The sequence below is a fragment of the Triticum urartu genome, chromosome 2A, assembly GCF_056163025.1.
Source record: "Triticum urartu cultivar PI428250 chromosome 2A, HENAU_Tu73, whole genome shotgun sequence".
NCBI lineage: Eukaryota > Viridiplantae > Streptophyta > Magnoliopsida > Poales > Poaceae > Triticum > Triticum urartu.
Genome location: NC_141874.1, coordinates 749874938 through 749898591, shown reverse-complemented (window position 1 = coordinate 749898591; position 23654 = coordinate 749874938). Strand labels below are relative to the sequence as shown.

Below are 23654 nucleotides of genomic sequence, written 5' to 3'. Positions count from 1 at the left end.
GCGCGCCAGTCACGGCCGGGCACGTCGTCGCGGTCACGTGTCCGGCGCGACAACGAGTCAGCCTTTTGGTTTTACTATTCGTTGCTTTGATTTTGTTTCTTTGGATTTTGTTTGCTTGGCTGCGGCTGCAGTGGACTACGTGCAATGAAACGCGCACGGGTAAGGCCAACTCCACCGTTCCCCGAAAAAAAAAGGCCAACTCCACCGCGCGATCCCAAACGAACGTCCGGATTGATCGGATTTTGTTCCTTTAGGGCGCCGATGGGTTCGCCTGTGTCCGGCTTTATCAGATGGGTTGTGCGTGCGCCCGCCGCGCGGCCGCACCCCAAATTATGTCTGGGGTGGACGTGAATAAAAAAATATAAAAACTAGAATGAAATAACTAAAAAAATAAATAAAGACATTTTAAAAAAAACATAAAACATATATAGGGGCGGCCACAAAACGGCCCAGTTTTCACGGCCACTTAAAGGACCCAGTTTCATAATTAACATATAAAAACAAAATAAAAAAAAGCTTCCCGCGCGCTCCTGCCGCGCCTGTCGGTGCCGTGGCCGTCGCCGTCTTCACTGGCCGCCGGTGTCGTCGTCGTCGCTGACGAGATCGACGTAGGCCGACGGCGTCCACAGGTGGGCCGGCGGTGCATGGTAGACGGGGGCGGGCTGGACGGCCGAAGGTGCCTGCACCACCTCCTCCCGTGGCGACGCCTCCCGCTCCGGTGACCGCGGCGGAATGGGGCACCAGTTCACGCCCATGCCGGCGGCCATCTCCGGAGCAGTGCAGGACCAGCCCCACCCCTGGGCCAGCAGCTGCTGGAACGCAGCCACCGGCTCCTCCTCCTCGGGGATGGCTACCTCGCCGGCGGCAGAGCGGGCCGTCATCTCCTCCAGGTTCTCCCATTGCCGCTCATCGTGCGTGTACATGGAGTCCTCCGTGACACGCGCCATGAGACGGGCCTCCTCCTCCTCCGTCATGCGAGGAGGTGGTGGTGGCGATGGAGATGGCGACGGCGACGGCGTGGGCGTGACGCCGCGCACCCGCCTACGACTGTGCTCCTGGGGAGCAGGCGCTGCGCGCTCCTGTCTTGGCCGCCGCGGCCCCGTCGAGGTGCCGGCGAAGAACGACGCACGCCTGGTGTCGTGCTCGTCACGAAACTAGGTGTCCCAGAGCCCGAAGTCGGGGGCGTATCTGGGGTCGTAGAAGAGGTCGTCGGAGAGGAGGCGGCGGCGACGCTCGATCTCCTTGTCGCGCGCACGGCCGCTCGTCGGGACCGGCGGGATCGGGACCCGGTCGGCGGAGAGATGCCAGTTATTGAGGAGATGGACGTCGCTCCAGGGGAGCGGCGTCCTCGTCTCCTAATAACGGCGGCACACCGATGAGCGGACGTAATGTCGGTCGCGCTCGCCGGCGGACGTGGGCACGATGGAGAAGACGGGTGGCGCGGGGGGCCCGGCGTGGTGGCGATGGCAAGCCGCAGCGGCGTCCCGATGAGGAACCAGCCTCGCGGTCGTGCTTGCCTTTGCGGCCCATGGCTGCGGCCGGCCGGCCGGCGAGGTGTTGGGTGGGGTTTGGGACTGGGGCTGTCGGGTTTTGAAGAGGCCGCGGGATGACGTGGGGAGTGTGGACGATGATCCGTCCACGCTTCCCACTTAAAGAAGGACGACGACTGTTCGACGTGCGGATGACAGGTGGGGCCGCCCGCTCGTGTGCATTGATATGGGCGGGTGGGAGGTAGGTGGCCGCCTGCCACGCGGCCCCGACGCGGACGAGGCGCGCGTTCGTTTGGTGTCCGTCGTGACCCAAACTCAATGCAAGTTTACGCTTGAAATGGGTCGGCCCGGACACAAAATGAACAAGATGGGTACGGGCCGTCGCGCACTGGGCCGCCTCTTTTGTCCATTTTATCCTAAATTAACGGGGCCGGATAAAATAGGGTCGCGTGATGAAGTTGGCCTAAACAGTGTGGAGTGAAGTAGTACTGCGGGCTAAGGTGCGCTGCGGGGGTGCTATTGGATCGAGAGGAGTGACTCGGCCTGTCGGTGGCTCGAATCTTGGCACACAAATGCAGGGTACGTACTAGTACGTTCCACGTTAATGTTCGTGCAATGGGACCAACTCACTGACTGCCTGGCTCACCGGCCAACAGCAACAGGCGAGCATTGGTTTGCTGAATATTGGAATTGTCAAATATTAGCAATATCAAGACTCGTCAAATAGTATTGACAACTTTATGTGAGATACACGAAATAACTTATAACCAACTAAGTATAGTACTATTTAGCGCAATGCCAAATTTTAGCACCAAACCAATTATGCTCTTGGTGCTCCAATCTGGATGGATAATTTACCACAGGTAACCCAACGTGCACCATCAGCCTGTCCGCATATTCTGGAATCGAACTATTCAAACATTTTGTCCTCCAGCGAATATCATTAAATATATTCAAATTGATCATTCGTTCGAAATCACACAAACCAGCATCAAAATAGTGAGGCTTTTGAGGAGTCCGGGCGTCCGCCATGTCGGACTCCAATAACACAGACCCACCTAGAACCCATTTCTCTCTCTCTTTGCGTCTTCTCTTGCTTAACCGCATTCACTCTAGCAGACTAGCCTCCCACCTATTTGCATTCATGGAGAAACAGCAACCAAGAGGGTGCAACTATTCTCAGCTCGAGCTCAAATCAACCTGCATGAATAGCAAAATCAAAAAAAAATCAAAAAAATCTGATTGTTTTGTGCGAAACATCGACAAATTTTTTGAGTGTTTCCAAAATTTCATCATGAAATCACATCCGCGAAAAGGGTGGCAAAAAATAATCATGATCCAAAAATGTCATTTTTAAAGCATTTTAAAGTGCTGATTTTTGTAGTTATTGCGACTTCCATGAATGTCATGTTTTACATCTCTTAAAACATTTGTTAAAGTTTATCACACTAAAAATTCAGATATTTTGTTTTTCATCAGGTTTTTTCGAAACTGTTCACCCGAGCTCATTTGAGCTTGGGAGTAGAAGGACACTTTTGCAACCAAGAAGCCTACTTTGCTTTAAAGTCAAGCAAACTTTCTCCTCGCCAAACCATACCAGCACAATTCTCATCCACTCTCAATCCACTAGTCGCCACACATCACCACAACTCTGCCGCCGTGATGGCCAAGAAGCCAGACACTGAGAAGTGGTAGCTAGCTCCCGACTCCACATTCGGGGGCAGCTCCCTAAACTGCTTGCCGCTTTGGGTGTTGGGGGAGAAGGTGGAGATGTTTGAGGAGGAGGCCACCCTCATTTTCAAGGAGGAGGAGGAGGAGTATTGTCATTATGCACTAGAGGTTGCGAAGAGGGATCCAACCCTCGATGAGCATCCAGATTGGAATACCAAAACACGCTTCGTTGTGTGGGATATTTAGCACGACGACATGTTGGCCCCCTATGATGAGGAGGATAGACCTCGATCACACAACTCATATCGACGACCACTTGCTCCAAATCGGACGACGACGGCTCGAGCGATGACGCCTGAGAGAGCACCCCTATGAAGTCAACTCCAACACCTCACCTAGTGTTAGTTAGGAGAGTTGTGTTACTATCGCATTGGATGCTAATTTTAGTTTTAATCCGAGAAAGGAACCGACCACCTGAAGAGGCACACCGAGACAACTACCAATAAAGCTCAATATATATTCACATGACACTCTGCCTCTTTTACATTTTTTTATATTTGTTTCTTAAATTTTTAGATTTGTCCATATATTTTTAGATCTTTTTGTATTTTTTTGAATTTTTAAAACGCAGAAGGTCCACAAGGCCAAATACTACCCATAAAATCGAAACACCGCAGTGGATGGCAAGGTAACCGTAGTCGCGCACTGGCAGGATCAATTGTGCTTCTCTCAAATTGTTTTTTTCTTTGTCAGTTTTTTCTAGTTTTTATTTTTCTTTTCTTTTTTCAATTTTGTGTTTTTGAAATATGAGAACAATTTCCAAATAAGTAATTTTGAAATCATGAACATTTTTGCAAACATCATTCAAATTCATGAACGTTTTTGGAATTGTGATTTTTTTTAAAATCATGAACATTTTTGGAATTAATGAAATTTTTTTGAAAACCATGAACACTTTTTGAAACCACGAATTAATATTTTTTGAGTTGGCGAACATTTTTTGAATTCGTATTTTTTTACAAATGCGCAAACATTGGTTGAAAATCTCGAACATTTTAACAAATTCATGGACATTTTTTAATTCATTTTTTTTGCAAATTCGAAAACATTATTTGAAATCGATCGTGAACATTTGTACAAATACACGAACATTTTTTGTAATCATGAAGAGTTTCAAAATCATAACATTTTATAAATTCTTGAAGTGTTTTTGAAATCATGATTTATTTTCATATCATTAAGATTTTTAAATTTGTGAACATTTTTTGGATACCTGGAACATTTTTGAAATATCGGAAGGAATTTCAAATTCATGAACAAAATTTGTAATCTGAGAACATTTTTAAAATTTGTGAACTTTTTGAGGTTCAAGATATTTTTGAAATCCAATAATGCTTTTGTAATCCAATAACATATTTTCAAAATCTAGGATTTCTTTTATAATTTTAAACATTATTTTGAAAATCAGAGCTATTATTGAAATCCTGGATGTCTAATAAAGAAGAAAAAAACTGAACATAAAAAAAATACAACAACAACAAAGCCTTTAGTCCCAAATAAGTTGGGGTCGGCTAGAGGTGAAACCCATAAAATTTCGCGACCAACTCATGGCTGTGACACATGAATAGCAAGCTTTCACGCACCCTTGTCCATAACTAGTTCTTTGGTTATACCCCAATCCTTCAGGTCTCTTTTAACGGACTCCTTCCATGTCAAATTCGGTCTATCCCACCCTTTTTTGATATTTTCCGCACACTTTAGCCCTCCGCTATGCACTGAAGCTTCTGAAGGCCTGCGTCGAATATGTCCAAGCCATCTTAGACGATGTTGGAGAAAAAACAGGCGAGTCCCGCCCCGAAATGGGTCGGCCCAAAGCACGTGCCAGGCCGATCCCCGAGCTGGGGCCTTCGGTTTATGTTGGCGTGCCAGCCCATATGCTTACTGGTAGCAACAGAAGTTGCCTCCAAAAAAAAAAAGGAAAAAGTGACGGGGTGGCCGGCGAGCCTGCTTTCGGTGGAGTGGAGTGGAGCGGAGCGGAGAGCGAGCCTCCACTGTCGGCGGCGCTGTCGCCGTCGCCGTTGCGGTCGAGGGTTCGCGCGCGCGCGCGGTGGCGTTCTAATCTGGCCCTGCTGGGCTCTGGTGGCAGTGTTTAATTCGCCGGCGGCGGCCTCTGGTGGCGGACGAGGAGGGGGGAGGGAGATGGCGGCAGCGGCGCCGTGCGCCGCGCGGAGGTCGTTCAGGGAGTCGCTCAAGGTGCTGGAGGCCGACATCCAGCACGCCAACAACCTGTGAGTACCCCCCCTCCCTCCCGCGAGAGAATCCCCTTCCTCAATTTCTTCAGTCTAGGGTGTGCTGTTTCCGACTGAATCCGTCTGTCCCCGGTGCTCTGCCGCAGGGCGTCGGACTTTTCGCGGGACTACGACGGGGCGTGCCTGCAGATGCGCATGTCCTACATGCCCCGCTGCGAACATTTTCCTCTTCCTCCTGCAGCGGACCGACTGCAGCATCGCCGGCGCCCCCGGCCTCCTCAGGATCCCCATCTACAAGGTACCTCTCTTCTGTCTCCGGGCCTGTGCTTCTCTTCCAGAATTTGTGCCATATATATTGTGCTGACAGTGCTCGTTGTGGCTGTGTTCTTACCGAATCTTGCCTCTGCTTCCATTGTCTCTGCAGGTTTATGTGGACGGCACCACAACCATTTGTCCACCCACGAAAGGAAACCCAGCACCAAGGAATTCTTTCTACGGTAACTAAACAAACGTCCTGCAGAAACTGAATAATAAGTACAGCCTTTGCGGTTAGGACCTGTGAACTGAAAATTTCCCATGTCTGTCTGTCTACCGCAGCTGTGACATTTCCCTCCCTTGTGCAACTGGAACACGGGATCAGCGACACCGACGACCCGAGGCAGAGGGTGGTGTGCTCGGAGAGGTACAGGAGGAGAGACGGCGAGGGGGAGGATAGCAAGAGGCCGGTCTCCAAGATAGAAGAGGAGTGTGGGATCCGCGTGGAGTTAAACAGCAGGGCTGTGCTGCATCCACGACATGTGCATCGAGTGCTACAGCCAATGGTGAGTGAGAACAGGAACCTGACCCTCGCGTATTTTTTTGTTTTGTTTTGTTTCTCTGCCATGTTTGTTCAGTTCAACTTCAACCAACGAGTAATTAAGCTGGCATGACCATCATTTATGGAAAATATGCAGCAACCTCTGCATCTGCTCACCAGCTTCGTCCTTGGTTCCTACAAGGCCTCACCTTCTTACAAGTTAGGTTCTTAGCAGCCTGCTTCCGGTCCCGTCATGCTGGAGCATGCGCCGCCTGCCCCCGTCGCCCCAGAGCCCGCACAAGACTCAAAAGGATGCAACGCGTTAGCTAGGTTCGAATTGATTGATATGTAGTTTTGCTTTCAAAATTTCTTATGTTAATCATTGAACACTACCAAATCAAAATCTAATAAAAACATGATGAGAAATACTAAAGATTGTTTAAAAACTGAATTTAGCATTTAATACATGTATCCCGCAAATGCACTAACGACCTTGGTAGCTTCCCCATATAAATATGTGAGAAGAGAGGATGTAGGTCGAGAGGCAATGAGGGACAGTTGGAGTGAAATGTGATGCAGCAGCTCAGCTGTAAACAGGTGCTGCAAGGCTAGCTTCACGAGCACATTCAGATGACCTGGTGCACAAAATAGTATGTAACATGGCAGCACATAATGACAAAATATACATGGGAGCGAGGTCAATATATACCATGGCCTACTATCCATATGTTCCTTAAAGGTCAACCACATCTCAGAGAAACTAGCTAGGGAGGGAAATGAAACATGAACTGGTCATTCATTCGAACTCCCCAATGTCCTTCTGTCCGGCAAGGATCCTTGAGATCTGGAGGCCCCGGCTGAAGGCCTGGTTGAAGAGCAACCGTGTCTGGAACTCTGAGACAAAGGGAAACCACGACAAGAAGCCGATGGGAAGGAAGAGGATGAGACCCATGATGTTGTCATATGCCCTCCCTAGCTCCTGGATGGAGTCCCACAGTATAGTCCTCTCGATCATTGGAGCGCATGCTTGCCCAATCTGCGAAGAAGGAAGGGAGGCTCAACATAAGTATGCATGCATGCTACTAGAGTTTGCTTCTGATCAATAATAAGTTTTTCAATCCGTTAACTAGTAGAGAATTAATTAATTAATTAGTCAGTGTTGTTTTCTGGTTCTGTGCTTGTTCGCACGCTCATGAGCAGGTAGACTTTTTGTTGTTGTTGCATATACATACAAATTAAAGCTCGCAATTAATAGTAGATAAATAGAGGGTTTTACTCACCAGAAGAATACACCAACCAGTTGGTAGGAACCCGAGAGTACAAGCCAATACATCCGTAATTGTTAGGCCGCCTATAGCAAATAGGACCGCCATCACAGTGACAAAGCCAAGAAAGAGAATGCCCTTCAGGATGCGGAACATAAGCTGAAGATCTGTCCCAAATTTCTGCCGTCCTATTGAAACCATCTGAAGAGAATTGAGGTACAACATCCAGATCCAGATGTTATGCATCCATCGGAGGCAGGTAACTGGTCAAAATTAAACGAAATGCCAAAGCCTTACCTTCAATACTACTAGAACCGTCAGCATAACCAGCCATGACAACCCATACACCTAGAGGTGGATCGACAGGAAATGAAAAGTACATCCATTAGGATACACTGCAACCAGGCTGTATGCACTAGTACAAATTGATTAAAGCACATCTTAATTATGTAGAGAAAGTACCAGAATGCTTGTGCTGTGGCGCGCAATTTTGAGATGATACACAATACCATACTGGTAGATCAAGAAACGAAGAGACATGAGGATTTCCAAGATGAGAGCACGAATGCTGGTTTTCCTGAGGTGCGCTTGCTCACTTCTCCACCAAGCCTCCCAGCTTTGTTCCCCAGACATACCGATACCCCCACGGTTACCCATCCACTTCCTCCAATCTGTCCAGTCATCAACCGTCTTCTGCCACTCAAAGCATGATGGATTGAAGATAAATGGTGCAAACAGCCAAGATGCCACCATGAACCATATGGAGAAGGTGACAAATAGGTACAAGCTCGTGCTGGTGCGGTACGATCTTCCATAGGCTAGATATACAACCAGAAGTATCAACAGCTCAAGTCCTTTAACAAAGTGGCTTCGGGAGTACATGCGATAATTTTCAGCAAACTTTGCATGGTACACAACAAACCCACGTCCTGTAGGTATGTATTTGGCGCCACCATGGAGAATTGTCCGCCCGTAGTAGTGTGTTTTGGTGCCAAGCTGGAATGTGAAGAACACAGAGGCCAACTGAAGCTGCATGATGATGAACTCTCCTAATGCTGTGCGAAATCCCTTCTCTAAGCCCACTTCCATGACCATTGGGAGGACAAGCAGCAAACCAAGCTGGAAAACTGACTGTGAAGCGAGTACATTTTGAAGAGGCTCGATATTCTCCTGAATACGTGGATCCAGCAAAATAGACTTTTCCAGACCACTCAAGACGAGATATAACCTCCCATACAAAAATACATAGACTGTAAGTACAGTAACCTGAAAGGAGGAACTATGGAGTCAGTATCCCAAAATACATATATGCAGAATGAACACATAATACGTGTTGTCCTGTTGAGACCATGGCCATATTATCTGTAAAATTCATGGATAATAACTGAAATCCTGAGAGTGACCATTTTAAGGAAATCGTATTAATGATGCCAAACATTGTTGATTTTCATTCAAATGATGATATTGCTGCTTAACCATTTTAACATACTGGTGCATGATGATACAAATGGCTTGAACTTCGATCATCTCCACCTAATTCTCCTGTTTTCTTTCACAGGATTTTTTTAATCTATAAATAACTCTCATAATTTGGATTTTAAATAAATATTCACCACGATTCTCTCCTAGCTACCTACGGTCCAATAAAAAAATGCATCAGAAAGGAGATAGCGTAGGCATTACTTAGAGAAAATGTTCCTCCTTGATATCTTAAGTTAATGTATTCTTACCATGCTACTGAAATAAAAGCCAACTGTAGTGAAGTAGAAAGATAGCATTCTGTAGAAGTCAAATCTGCGTCCAAGACGATAGATGTCACGACTCAATGTTTGTTCACCATTGCCATTGGCAACCTTAGCTTCAAAGCTTGAAATTTGGTTCATTCCCACATCACGTCCTTTACCAACTTGCATGTACTCATGATGTGTGATATTTCCTCCTCTCATTGTTGAATTAAAACCTAAGAAACATGAAATTCAGTAAATGCATTTTCAGTAAGGGATGACTGTAAAATGTTTGCAAGAGATGTAGACTTACCTGAAAATATATCTTCGCTTAAATTTATAGTCTTGGAAGCTTTACTTATGCCACCCCTAGTAATATGGAAGAGTCTATCAAAAATATCAGGATGGCCATAATGGAACCGAACCCTGCAGTGGTACATTACAATGAGTTAGAGGGACACAAAGCCTCATGATCAAAAGAAAATGCGCATCTTGCATACATAAATAAACATACAAACATGAGAAAGGATTGAACAAAACTATTTAACAATATGACAAAAAGTTTAGTGATCCTTGCTTTCATCTCGTAATACTGTTAGTTGCCTTTGTACATAGTACGATTGTCTAACATGGTCTGACATATTTGTGCAACAATTTACCAAACGATCTTGAATTTCTTTCTTTACCCACCCACTAAACCTTCATATTCCCTAAATTCATGATAGTCTACTTGACATAAGTTGACGAGATCACAGCAAGTAAATAAAGATTACCAGGCTTCCCAGCAAATTGTCAGGACTGGGCGGACCATCTTAGCAACTACAAGTAAATCAAAGATTCTAGAGTATCTCTGGCCACATACAAAGTGTCACTTTATGAAAACATGGTTTTATTATAAATTTCAGCAAAGTTGCAATTCGTGGTTAGAACAAAAGTACATATTAGCTACAAATTGTGGAACTTGAATTGTAATGGTTTTAAGGGGATACCAATCACAGTTAGCTCTTCTCTTTTGTCTAACCATAACTAGCAATGCTTTAACTCTTTATATCAGACTTACATTCTCCTTCAAAATAAATCCAATGTTCTTGCCCTCTTTGTAGCACATTATACTATTTTTCTAGACTACAACTATATTTGACAGATTAGGAATGTAGTGTAGAGCATGTACATAATTTATTATACTTTATAAATGTTTAAGACTTAAAGTATCTAAAGGAAGTTATTTTTGGCACGAATTCCTCGCAAGATAAATCTGAAATAAATTAAAAATACTCCCATGGTCATGGACTTGTGGTTTGACCAAAACGGTAGTGGAACTGACGGCCAACTCGAAAAAAATCTATTAAAAAGCTTGGATTAATAGTTCTATACGAAAATAAAAACAATGGTACATACTTGAGAGGATTTGCCAGAACTCGCTGTCCAATCGTAACAAAGCTGGTCTCTTGATTTGACATAAACCAAGCAAGTGATGAAACACTAGATAGAAAAAAAGGTTACTTACAGAAAAATATATCATAAATGGGATGAACAAGATGATATTGGACAGAACTTTGGATAGATGGATATACCTTCCAGTAAAAATATGCTCCCGGAGACCTAATATAGTGGGTTTGCTCTTTCCATATTTGTCACTCTCGAACTCCTCCAGCACATTTCTCATTTTAAATGCCTCTTCAAGGTAATTATCCTACAAGTAAAGAGGCAATAGTTACCAGTAATTTATTACCATTGTCCTGTTAATTTAAATATCTAGGAATAGTTTAGGACCTTTAGGTTAGTTCTAACTGACTCCACATGGTTTCCCTATGACTCCTACATGCATATATTGACCATCTGGGCCACAATTCAGGTTATCGTTGTTTCTCTCTGCAACTAGCATGGTATTGGTATTGTAACCAGCATTGGGCTCAAGACTTAGATGTCACAGTTTAAGAGAATGTTCTCTATAGTTGCATGTGAACATGATTTTTAGTGTTTTTGGGCAGAGAAGAGTGTGCGGCAGCAAATGAACACGATCCAGTAGTACAATTGGATAGTGAGACTGTTTTGAGGTGTGTTTTGAGAATGTCGACCAAGTGTAGTTAGCTGTACCCAGTTTTTACCCCAAAATTCACAAATGGCTGATGGATCTGAGTGAAGATGCCAAGGATTCATAGGAGTGAACCAAGTCACAGCTGCAGACCACATAAGCCTACATTGTTGACCTGGCTGGGCCTTCTTCGACAAACAAAGCTGATAAACTGGTTGACTCATGGGAACACGCACAATGTGAAAACGGAAACTGTACCTGATTCATATCAATGACCTGGAGTGCTTCTCCCCTGGTGAATATTATGGCATGATTTTGATTTTCAGGTTTTCCCTCTCCAATATTTGTGGGTTTGCCAGGAAGCTTGATGCGGTAAATTTCCTAAATCAAGTTTAGCACAAAATATAAAAATGTCACTGAACTAAAGATGCATATGCAACAGATGGTGAGATGCTGCTTTACATGAGTTTTCTGACTGTATACAACAACCAGTGAGTAAAATATGATGAGAAACTACTACCCACATACTCCCTCCGTCCCATAATGTAAGACGCTTTTTGACACTACACTAGTGTCAAAAAACATCTTACATTATGGGACGGAGGGAGTACAAGTGTAATTTTTGTTTAAAAATATTATCTAGAAAAGGAACATAAAAAATGAAGTATTCTATGTTTAATTAGAAAAAAAGGCGGTAAAGATTTTGTGCAAATGATGTTAAGTGAAAATATTTATCTTTATATTCAGCAAGTACCTCATCATACTTCTCACCCACTCCTTTGACAAGAACAGAATAATAAGTCTTCTCTGTCATTCCATCTTTATTCGGAGCTTCTACCTCGTCAATATAAGCAATCCGCAATGACGGGTACCTGTGCATTTTAAATATCAGATGGATTGTAGTAACCTTAATATTTAAGAGAAATGAATGTGTTAGATTTTGTACATCATCATGAGGTTAAGGATGTTCAGATAGCGTGCTTTCTCTTTGGAATCCTTGGATACTTTTTGCATGCCATAGACTTGGCAAGAGACAACATAGGTGAATTTGATATCAGCAATGGCCAGGTCCATATCTGCAACGGACTCACCATCTTGATAGGAAGGATCTGTTCTGCGATCCAATTTAGCTGCAACATACTAATGGACTCAAAAACATATGCAGATTTGCAAAGAATGGAATGAAAATCATGGGCATATTCGGAAAAAGTGAAAAATAAATCATGGAGAAAAAAAGTTAATCTGACCAATACCATTTTTATCTTGACTACATTGAATCTCAAGCGCCTTCCTGTAGTACATCATTCCTCTCACTAGCACAATAAAACAGAGAGTTAGATAACAAGATAGATGTTCGTTCATTCAACACAAGAGAGTTAGTGACTTTACCAGTTCTGGTGAGTGTCTGTCCCCTATAAGATGCCCAGAGTGAGATCTCATCCATCCTTGCTTTAAGGAACTCATCCTTTGGTTCTAGTTTTGCACGCTCAGTAGAGTTAGTGACTTTGCCAGTTCTGGCGGTTTGTCCCCTATAAGATGCCCAGCGTGAGATCTCATCCAGCATTGATTTACGGGACTCCTCATCCTTAGGTTTTATGCGCTCAAAAAAATTCTTCCATTCATCTGTCAGCATGCAATAGTTCATTGTGAGCATTTACTGACAGCAGAAGATAATCAACATACACAACTGTGAGATAAATGACCTGGATATATTTTCTGTAAATAGAAAAGGATGGATATCCCATCCTCATTTTTTTTATGAAGATCTTCTGTCGAAAAGAGCACCTCCTCTTTGAAGTATGGAGTTAGAACACTGATGTGAAAACAGAAATGCTGTTAATTGGATATTCTCCAGCAAAAAATAATCGTAGAGCAGCACGATCAAAGCGTCAGAAGAAACAAAACTAACAGAGAAATCTATAGGTGAGTTCACCTAACAGTTCAAAAGGAAATTAACTACGTGCCAAGAAACAAAAAAGGATTGGTGAAAGCATAAGGTAGAGGGCTAGCAAGTTGGGTCTCTTACCTGAAGGACATCATGCTGCTGACCTGTGGAGCCCTTGGCATCTTCATAAATAGTGAGTTTGCAAAGAATGTCATCCTGCGCCGAGCTTCCAAGTTTATTGGTACATAAATTGCAGATTCTTTAGTTGTCAGCAACAATCGAAGCCTAACACACTGTTAACACAGAATTCCAATAGATAATGAGGACACCACTATTTGTAAACTTCTAGAAATTACTGCTATGGAAATAAGTTGCTAAAAAGATAAATGACCTTTTCCCTCCAAGCTTCATCCTTTATCGAGTCCAGATTTATATTTGCAAACAGTTGACTCTCTCTGTTCTCATCCTTCAAAATACTGGGATTTGCAAGAAAGTTGGTTGTCATAACTTATTCCTGAAGGTGCACATTTCGGCAATCAGCATAGTTCTTACCCTTGTCCGTTCTTCATGATATCTTGTGTGATGATTTCCATTGTATCTTGTAATAGATTGGCAATCTGTGTCATTTTTACTGTGTCATTCCCCTCTTGCTCAATATCCTGTAAATCGATTGAACAGTTTTTGTAGTGTTGAAATGAAAATATTGTATGAAAAATATATCTTGCTAAGAAATCAAAAGAATGTTACTTATCAGTACCAATAGTAGACCTAGCAGCTTATTGAATTTATCGCTTAGCAGATGAAGTTCATCCAATCGGAAATCTCTCACAAGTGACCGGTTATGTATGCTCTCTTCAAGATTCTCACGTATTTGATCAACAACTCTGTATCCATGAAACAATGGAATAGTAAATCAATTAGTTAGCGACATAAGCACATACTAAATTAGTTTCTTTTGAAGAAACACGTTATGCCTTACTTCATATCACTTGTTGCTTCTATAAGGCTGTACAGAATATCTAACAATGTCTCGTAGCACTCTATTACGGCATAATAGGTGTATGGATCCTGTTTTATCCTCCTTAGTAGTTCTTCATCCCTTTTCTTGACACTCTTTGCGATATCAAGTGCCATTGGAATCTAAGACATCATAGTTATGAGCAAGTATTACCTCAGAGAAAATCGAGTGGTAAACAAGTGAATAATTAAATGAGCGTACCTTGCTAGCGAGAAGGAAAGGAGGCCACTGAGTAACGCTAGTGTCACCCACAGATGATGGAACAACCAATAAATCTTTCTCGCTTAGAAGCAAACACAAAACAATTTTAGAAGCATGTCAACAAAAAGAAAAGAAAGACCAACATCAACAACAAAAGCATGTTAACAAAAAGAAAACACTAACAGCAACAACAAACCTATTGCTTATTAAGTCTTCCTCTCGCAAAGAGCTGATGAATGCATTCCATATGTAAGAGAACTTCTTTTCCATATGTGAAGTCAGGTCATCCTGGTGAAAAGATTTTACACAAATATCAGACGAGACAATTAATCAGCTACTGTGTCAGCCAAAAAGAATGTCTGAAAAACGATTTCTAACAAAGTTCAGAAAATTTGAACCTGCCCATGTCTCTTTGGTTCACTACGATGTGTAGGCACAAGATTTTTACCAAAAGCTTTTGGGATTGCCTCGAATCTTGATCTTAACATCCCAAGGGTTCGGATCTGCAGGAAGGTAAACATTCTGCAAGCTTTACTAGCAGTAGGTAAAACATCAACACTCCCAAGGGTAAAAATAGACATGGTACGAACCTCTCCCAAGCGGCTGAAGGCACCATTTACTCCGCCACATACTGTGGAAAAAATAGCATACCATATTTGCGTATCCATGAAGTATACCTATAGGAAGAATTAAGATTATCAGCCTGGTATTTACCCCCCCCCCCCCCCCCTTCCCACACACACAACACATGAATTGATACATACCATGACAACTGGTGCCCATATAGTAAAAACAACACCTAAATTATGCTGCACTGTGAAAAAGTAGCATCCTATCAGTGTTTGAAACCTTATGTAATGAATTACATTTGATAAAGCACCACTACAACATAATCTTACAGTATGGAAAGAACTCGTGCCAGATGTATCTCCCCCGTCCCAAAAACATAATTGTCTTGGTAGGTCCAACTAGAGGAGAAATCTGCCAACAGTGATCACAACACAAAATAATGTCAGTACACTTTCAGTATTTGAAGCTGCTTAAGAGAAAAAAAAAGCAAGGTCACTGGGGGACAAGAAAGAAATAAGCAACTGAAGGCGTTTAGGATTTGCACTTAATTGATACGGCCCAACATGGGTATATATAGAACACGGAGGAGGGCAACATATGCGAAAAGCCAAAGATTACAATAAATATGAATCATGATACATTAATCAAGTTGGTTAGCATCCATGTTGCCGACTGTAGGAGATGTCCGTGCATGTCCCATGCACTATGACGTCTAACACCCCTCCCCCCCCCCCTACCCCACCGCAGTCGGAGCGGGAGTAGCATGGGAAATGTTTTTTAATTGAATATCCAATGGACCAATTTCTATCTAACCAATCTGAGTTTTTTAATTAGTTAGTGTTCAAAGATAAAAAGTGTTAGACTGCTGACTTTCTATAAGAGGACATCTGTTTTGAAACGGATGGAACACAAATTTGAGTAAAGTGCAAAACAAACTAAAAACTGCTGGATTATTTTGAGCAAATACTAGCCATTACATCATAAATTTGCTTAGCAAACAATCATAAATCCAATGTGATACTTGAACTAGTAAAAATGTTATTATAGTGGCTAGATTATACCAACCTCAACATAATAACTGAAGGCGAGCTTGCATATAAGCAATAGAATCCAGAATGTTGTGTACCTATTTTACGAAGAAAAGTGTTTAGTTTTAGGCAAAGGTGGTAAGAGGGAGAGGGAGGGGGAGGGAGAGGGAGAGGGAGGGAGAGGGAGAGGGAAAGGGAGAGAGAGTTACTTAAGAAGTGAACATGTGTCCTCATACATGCCTCGGGCAACATATAATTTTGGCTGATTAGTAAAAAACATGTCAGAACCGAGCACTAGAATCAATTTGACTAAGAAGTCAAGTAGATAGATCTAATCAAATATACCTGCGTCCACCACAAAAGAAATCTAACAATGTGAGCATTTGAACGCTCCAGTTTCCTTCGAATTGGTAGAAATATGAAAAACAAGGCACTGAAAATGTTCGGCAACATGTAAAGAGCAACTGCAACATTATAAATTGATTGACTCTGGAAATTGCCGATCCAGTTGCTGAAGAACTTGATAAGGCCTGTGGGATTTTGAATAGAACTTGTGTACGTCACTGGAAGAATTATCAACCAGCCAATCGCTACAACAAATTTCAGAACATGCCGTATCATCTGCGAGCAAACTAGGCTCCTCCAAGCCTTCCAGTTAAGAACTATCTCAAGTGTTGCTGAAAAAGTTTAAGAGATCAGTAATTTCGAATTCTATCAGAAGCCAAAAGGAAATTAAGCAAGGACTGCTTGAAATTGAAATAAAACAACTACGCAAGGTTCTGAGATTCTTGAAGTTCCTGAGACTAAAATTGCATCTGTACCTTGAAGGAAGTTTAGAAATGCAGCTGTTATGAATATTGTCATAACATCTCTGAAAACAGTTGGTTCGAATATAGCAGAAAGTGATCCAGAAGGGCTCCATGCAATAATTACCATGGCCTAGAAGGAAGAAGAAAACATGATATGGCAAATAAATAAACATGACATGTTTTAATTCAATGATGAAGCCCATACCTGGAAAGCTAATATGAAAAAAGCCCACATCCGATCAAAACTTCTGAAGAGATGCAAAAATGTACGAACTTCAACAAAATTTGTTTTGGACATCCTCCTCCTGCTGATCGAATGACCACGTTGCTTCATATGGCATACATCTAAAGTTAGTTCTATGCTATCAAATGTACTTAGATTTCTTTCAGAAAAACACATATGAACTATCAAATGCAAATGCATACATGTCCCATCGGAAATTAAGATTACATGTTGAATGCAACTGCATACATGTCTTCACTGGACATCTAGATTTCATGTATGTTCGTTGAAAAAAGGGATATATATCATGTGGGGCCAGCATTACTGTCAGCACCCTAGGCCCAAGGGGGGTGCAGTTGCATCACCTCAAACCCAGAAGGGTGCAGGTGAGCCCAAGGCTTACTGTCGTAGAAATTTATCCCAAGTTGGCACAATTGCTTTCCTCTCACGGCAAGTAAGTTGTTTAGATTGATTCGCTTATACTGAGTTTGTTGGATCAGTTTAATAGGGTTGGCTCCTATGCAAAGGATGAGGTGATTGAAAAATGCAAGGTTCACCCCTTTTGGATCTTCAAGAGATAAACAGAAACCGGAATCAATCTGATCATCTCCACAATCCCTATTTCTACCTCTGTCGCCATTAGGGCACCGCCCAAACCCCAAGGGTGTGCAGCTACATGCCTACATCTCCCCTCTCCCACTACTAACTTATCCAATCCACATCATGTGATGTTTTGAACATGCTTTCCATTTTGTTCATTTTCTTTGGACAACTCTCAGTTCTTTCCCACCATTTTACTAAATTCCCACATCCTCAGTAGGTATATTGCATGCTACATTTGGCTTAGTTCTCCCCAGTGAATTGAAAGATGATATAAAAATAGAGTACAATCATTTTTCAAAATCATCAGAATCTTATATAATCAACTGCATTACCACTGTTTTTGTATCCCTGCCCTCTTCCTCACTATGCATGGCGAGTTTATGTCTACAATTAGCAATTTCACTTACTGGAATTCATTTCGTTGCTAATACTTTGGAACAATGTTTTTTTGTGTGTTTCCTTATATTCCACTTTTCGCTAATGTTTTTGTACGTATCATCCTTTCACGTTTACTTTTGTTTGCCCCTGGAGCAGTTTGAGGCTTTGAGGAGCCACAAACTACCCAGTTCCCAGGCGTATCACAAATCTAACCAAAATATATTTTTTTTCATTATAAACGATACAATTCAACAGAAGCTTTGAGGAACCTAATTAAAACCATGTAAGTAAATAATTTTTCACATTTCTAGGAAATTAAACAAAGAGTTTATCATGAATTCGTTAAACCCCTAATAATTTATCACAAATCCTAAGAAGTTCAAAGAATTGAGTATGATAATAAATAGTATATGTTGTACAAAAAATATGCAAAGGATTAGTCAATACACAATACCTTGATATTATTATTAGTTTTCGTAGGACTCGTGAAAAAGTCAGAGGCTTGATTCATTGGCCACCCAAGCTGTTTGAAGCATTTCTTTGACCTGAATGTGTGGAGGAAACAATGACTAGTAAGAAGTGATTTCTTAGATCCTACTGATAGGTAAAGCACAATGATGAATTATCAAGAGTGACTTACCAAAAATATTCATTCAGGTCATCATAGTTTCTCCACCTTGAGTGGCTGACAGTACCATGCTTACCCATTACAGCTTCCTTTCATACCAAATGAACATTAAACGAGTAAGCATAACAAACAACATTTAGCAAGGAACATTATACAAGACACCCGAGTACATACATTGTAAATAACATTGTAGATGGGTTGGATAACCAGCTGTAGAAATGCATCATCACTCCCCTCTCGTTGGAAGGGTGGTTCAAAAAATCCTTCTCTTCTATCAGATATTATGTCATATAAATCCCTTGCCATCTACATCATGAATATAGGGTGAAAAAGATTGGTCAAGAAATCTGTGTATGTTTAGGAAATGCCCAGGACATTAGCCTTGGGATCTGTTTGTGAGAAAAATGTGAAGCTCTAACATAAGTGTTGCATAAAGCTTCATTTTCTAAAGTATATCTGAAAAGTGTCATTCATAACAAAGTAATAACACATATGTTGTAAAAACATCAACAAACAAAAAAAGACATACATATTGTTTGTCAAGTCATCTAGTATTATTTTGTGTGCTTCATTGTTACGTAGTTCTCTTGGAGTCTATGCTCATCCGTAATGTTTTCCATGCATTACACCATTTACACATGGTAAAATTTATTTTCTTTTCTAGTGGCCTTGAAATGTGCTAAAAATGTGTAGACTGCTGAATTTACAAAAAACAGACATAGCAAATTGTTCTTTGTTTGGTATAGATATTGCCTGAAATAATTAGCCCATGACAATCATCTTCCTCACAAAACCTCATCATGTGCATTTCCTGGTACTCATGTTAATCTCTCTTTTTCATGGGAGTGATAGCCGACCAGAATCCATTTGCATACCTCAGAAGTAAGAAGTTAATTTGTTGTTCTCAGGATTCTACAGTATCATGAAACCGTTGACCCTTGGAATTCTATCAAAAGACACTTCTTCTTCACATGGTTATATAATCACTGCTACACGAATAGGTATGTGAAGTTCACCCATACTCACTCAAAAGCTGAAATAGCTCTATAACAAAAATATTTGACATTTACTGCCTTCTTAGCGTTACGGTCACTCTGCATGTTTAAAAAGAAATTGAACATACTAGATTTTCAATAAATCTGCAACAAAGTGCGACGAAAAAGTTCCCATGTGAGGGGTATGTATCAAAAGAAGATATCTTAGATGCAAGAATAAAATTACCACTTACATGGTGGAAGATATAACAAAGGCATTCCGGCATAAAGCGAACATTAGAAGCTTCACCCCAAATCAGCAAATACAACCCTATGTAAAGAAGTTCTGGTTGTTGTGTGGACTCATCACGTGGAATTCTGCATGGAAATTATTCACAGTTAACGAGGGTAATTTTGAGCACCATGTGTGCAATAAAATGTTATATTATTTACTTGATGTTTGACTCCAAATGCAGATATCGGCACCATGAAATGTAATTTTGAAAAACTTTCTTCATCAAGCGATCAATTGTATTGCGATGTATCTGCAAGGCATATTAGAAGGTCATGAATCAATTTAATATGGACACTAATAGGAGCAGGAATCCAGTTGCAAGAGGGATTCAGCAAAATGAGTTGATCCAGCATAAGTGACAGAAAGAGGTTCACAGAAAGATTTACCATGTGAATTTGTCTTTCACCCTGGTGGACATTATCAATTCCTCTCATATCCATGTTAGCAAGCAGCAAAATCAAATGTTCCTTTTGATTCTCCACGTTACCTTTCTACAACAATAAAGCAGAACATAGTATGAAAATCTGAAACAAGTAACAGAACTCCTTGGTGCCTAACCACCCAGCACAGAGTCTAGAACCTAAATCCAAGTATTAGTTAATTTCCACCTGAAATCCAAATGTTTGCCAGAGCCAATCAAGCAAGTCATTAACAACAGGCCCTTCTATCTCTTGAGGCACACTAGTCGGATCTGGCCTTGGCATTGGAAGATTCTGTGTCCAGCGAAGAAGCTCCACTGCTGCTTTTATCTGCAGTTCTCACACACACAAGATAATCATTCAGGCTACATGTGGTATAAAAGAAGTCAATGCAAATGAAATTTATACTACATAACCTGACCTCAGGTATTTCCATTACAGGTTGTGTGGGACCGGAAGTAATATTGAGGGGTAATATGTTGTAATGTGAAAAGGAAGCTTTCTTCTTTTCAACCCCTTCTGCGTACTCATCAAACTGCAAAACACATACATATTCCAGGTTGTAATAACGTTTCATGATGTGCAAATAAGCCATGAAGTTGAAATAATAATATGATCCCAATTATTTGCAGTCATTGAATGTCGAACCTTGGTGTCAGGCCCAGGCTGAGGTGACACCGTTTTTAGCACGTCGTATAGGACGGATGCAGTCTGATAGTATTGGCCCATCTCGTCCCTACGTGTCATACATACAGAGAAGGTGAGAACATAGCTTAAGGATGACTTTTATTTAATTACTTTTACAAATAACTTGTTAATGCAATGCAATGCTCAGGCTTACGGCTTTCTGTCTTGAAAACCCTCCAGATATTTCTTACAATACTGCTCATAGAACCTCTGAATCTCTCTTGCATCAGTCGACGCAAGCTTGCGGTGTGTCTCCTTTTCATCCTGTGAAATAACAAGCAACAAACATGTTTCAAGACGAGCTGCAAACAATCCACAATGGCTATATTAAGATTTATATTATTGTTACAATTGTTTGTACATCAAAGCACTTTGTTTCAGATTATTTGTTTTTCAGAAAGAGAAATTAGACGACTCCTCACTCAACAAAATTCCGCGGGAACTAACATAGGCTAATGGTTTCAGCATGCTATATTCCAAGTCGGTGGAGGCATGCATCATCTAATCGAGTACGGAGACAAGCTATTGCCAGTAATTCTGAGTCATCTGTGATACAACCAAGACCGATGTTGGTGTTGGTGTTGGTGTTGGTGTTGTTGTTGTTGTTGTTGTTGTTGTTGTTGTTGTTGTTGAGACATTGTTGCGCGTTAATGGACTACCGGTCATGAATATTTACGTGCCAAAAGTACTTCAATTTTGGTATACTCCTATATATTATATAACAAGAAGGTCGAGGGTTTTGTTGCGACGGCCTGTAAAAGATGCAGCTACAGGACCTTTACGTGCGTATCAAGATAAGCACATATGAGATCCTTTATGTGCACGTGATTGCTTTGGTAGGCATGTGATGCACCAAGGAGAAGAAGGGTCCGAATCTTTTTCTAATAACTTGTTCCATTCCATGCAATGCAAGGAGAAGAATCCCAACGTGACAGATGAAAGATTAAGTTCCTATGTGATTTATTTATTTTCCCTTAAGCAGGGGAATAGTAATTTATTTTATTTTTGAAAAGGAGGGCTCCAGGCAGAGGAATAAATACAAGAGCATAACAAGCAACCATTTGTTTGTTTATAAAAAGAAATGCTGCATTTCAACAAAATTACTTGGCCGGCCGGACGAATTTATCATGACACCAAGAGATGATTAATCCTCTGCTTTTGCAGCAAGTAATTTGGTTACACATACCTTTTCCAGCCTATGCAGCAGATAGGTTTTGAACTGCCGAACTCCGCGCCCGCTCGAGATCGGATCCATGTTCTGCACCTTCTCGAGTGCGGTAAAACGGCCTTGTGTAATGTAAGACAAGTCAATCAGTCAGGTGGAAAACAAAACAGAGGAGCAAATTGTACATGCAGAGCTACATGGACAAAGTTTAGTACTAGCGTGGAAGTGAGGCAACCACATATTCTGAACTAAATTAAGTTTTTTATATGACATGGTCGGTTTACTTATACTTCATCTTATTTTTTGAATTTTCTCAAGGGTAATTTTCCTACAGTTGGTGTTATAACTTGTATGGTTGACATGATAAAAAATTATTCTGAATAAACTTCATCTTAGACAAAAAGGAAATGATAACGAAAGGATCATCTTGTTTGGAGCACTCCTTGGACGCATGCATGCAGTACTCGTGTAGCCAGGTGGGAGCAGAGATAGATCGGTAGGAAGCAGAGCATGCAAGTGCAGAGTAATAATCGATAACAGTGTACTGACAGAGGTATGCGACGCGCGGGTTCTCGTCCTCGATGGCGTTGGCGGCGCGGAGGATGGGGACGATGGGCGCGAGGGAGGAGGGCACCAGCTCGCTCTCCTCCTCCTCGCCGGAGAAGCCCTCCGTCCGCATGGTGATGGCCCGCGACAGGTTCCGCGGCCCCATCGACAGCTGCCGCTGCGGCCGAGACGGCCCGGCGGCGCCGCCGCCCGACGCCATGGACATGCACTGTGGCTGCGACGGTGGTCGAGCGGAGAGAATGCAGAGCTAGCGAGGGTGGCGGTGGTCAGGTGCGGGTGGTGGTGGGGGTGGTGAGGAAGAAGGGAAGGGAAGGGAGCCGAGGGAGGCAAGGCATCGTCCTTTTTTCTCTCTTCTTCTCGAGGGAGGGAACCGAGTGTGTGTGTGTGTATGAGTGTGGACTGTGGAGTTGGCTTTTTCGCTTTGGCTTTCGGGGCGGGCGGCAGCTTCCTTGTTCTGTTGGGAGGGAATGGGATGGCCGCGCAGGGAAGCAAGGAATTCAACTCGAACTACTGAAGCGCTGGCTGACAGGTGGGGCCTGGTCCTGTCTTTTTGTCCTCCTCTCTTCCCTTCTTCTAATCTAATTTAATTGGTGGTGTTGTGCTCCTGCTACACACCATCCAGCTAAATGCCCGTAAGATATGTTCCCGTACTGGAGATGTTAACTGATCCAACAAGATAAACATCCAATCGGCCCCCGAGAATTGAGATCTCTTCCTCTGGAATATTCAATACTTCCTTCAACTCCATACACAGAGCTCTTGCCTTAGAGCAAACCACCAGAGCATGGAACATGCTTTCATCTTCTATCCCACAGATAGAGCATATACCCAAAGTAGCCTGATGGTGCGTAACTTTATTTGCAACTCATGTTGGGTGATAATCACACACCAACTGCCGCACCTTGATACTGAAATAGTCGGTTGTGTCATGTTAGATTCATTTTTCGTTGAAAGGCAAAGACATGGTGCTAAGC

The 23654-nt window shown here is 42.3% G+C and overlaps 1 protein-coding gene, 1 long non-coding RNA gene and 1 pseudogene across 4 annotated transcripts; 2 read left to right on the top strand and 1 right to left on the bottom strand.

The window, feature by feature from the left end:
- Window positions 1–5092: 5092 nt before the first annotated feature.
- LOC147987714 (E3 ubiquitin-protein ligase AIRP2-like) lies at window positions 5093–6235 on the top strand (annotated as a pseudogene). The gene is made up of 4 exons (XR_015617708.1): window positions 5093–5449; window positions 5557–5708; window positions 5835–5907; window positions 6008–6235. The product of XR_015617708.1 is annotated as an E3 ubiquitin-protein ligase AIRP2-like (transcript).
- A 535-nt stretch (window positions 6236–6770) lies between these two features.
- On the bottom strand, window positions 6771–23083 carry LOC125540327 (putative callose synthase 6). Its single transcript, XM_048703935.2, has 42 exons — window positions 22663–23083; window positions 22135–22235; window positions 21103–21212; window positions 20910–20997; window positions 20683–20796; window positions 20451–20591; window positions 20229–20333; window positions 20001–20092; window positions 19802–19925; window positions 18748–18879; window positions 18586–18662; window positions 18400–18490; window positions 16947–17069; window positions 16754–16871; window positions 16278–16609; window positions 16142–16194; window positions 15970–16030; window positions 15234–15315; window positions 15099–15148; window positions 14925–15011; window positions 14733–14837; window positions 14531–14622; window positions 14335–14416; window positions 14095–14255; window positions 13873–13999; window positions 13668–13774; window positions 13507–13591; window positions 13257–13408; window positions 12934–13043; window positions 12620–12853; window positions 12484–12543; window positions 12177–12360; window positions 11985–12102; window positions 11489–11611; window positions 10770–10888; window positions 10594–10677; window positions 9509–9621; window positions 9202–9431; window positions 7934–8737; window positions 7769–7819; window positions 7487–7672; window positions 6771–7242 (listed from the first exon to the last, which is right to left on the bottom strand). Exons 1-42 carry the CDS (start codon window positions 22883–22885, stop codon window positions 7003–7005), a joined length of 5871 nt encoding a protein of 1956 aa, XP_048559892.1. The 5' UTR covers window positions 22886–23083; the 3' UTR covers window positions 6771–7002.
- Window positions 19986–21694, top strand: LOC125540331 (uncharacterized). Of its 2 annotated transcripts, XR_015617709.1 has the most exons (4): window positions 19986–20635; window positions 20703–20820; window positions 20894–21021; window positions 21414–21694. It is a non-coding gene; the product is annotated as an uncharacterized LOC125540331 (long non-coding RNA). The 2 variants fall into 2 exon arrangements; XR_007297276.2 differs by lacking the exon at window positions 19986–20635 and having other exon boundaries at window positions 20672–20820.
- Window positions 23084–23654: the final 571 nt, after the last annotated feature.

Bases quoted from the DNA above. Each gene is read 5' to 3' on its own strand.
- LOC125540327 (XM_048703935.2), bottom strand. From the start codon at position 22,885: ATGTCCATGGCGTCGGGCGGCGGCGCCGCCGGGCCGTCTCGGCCGCAG. The intron at 16,195-16,277 runs GTATATTTGATT...TTTACTAATCAG, and splicing joins TTCTTTTGTGGTGGACGCAG to CCAAAATTATATGTTGCCCG. The intron at 12,544-12,619 runs GTAAAGTCACTA...TTATTGTGCTAG, and splicing joins ACAGACACTCACCAGAACTG to TGAGAGGAATGATGTACTAC.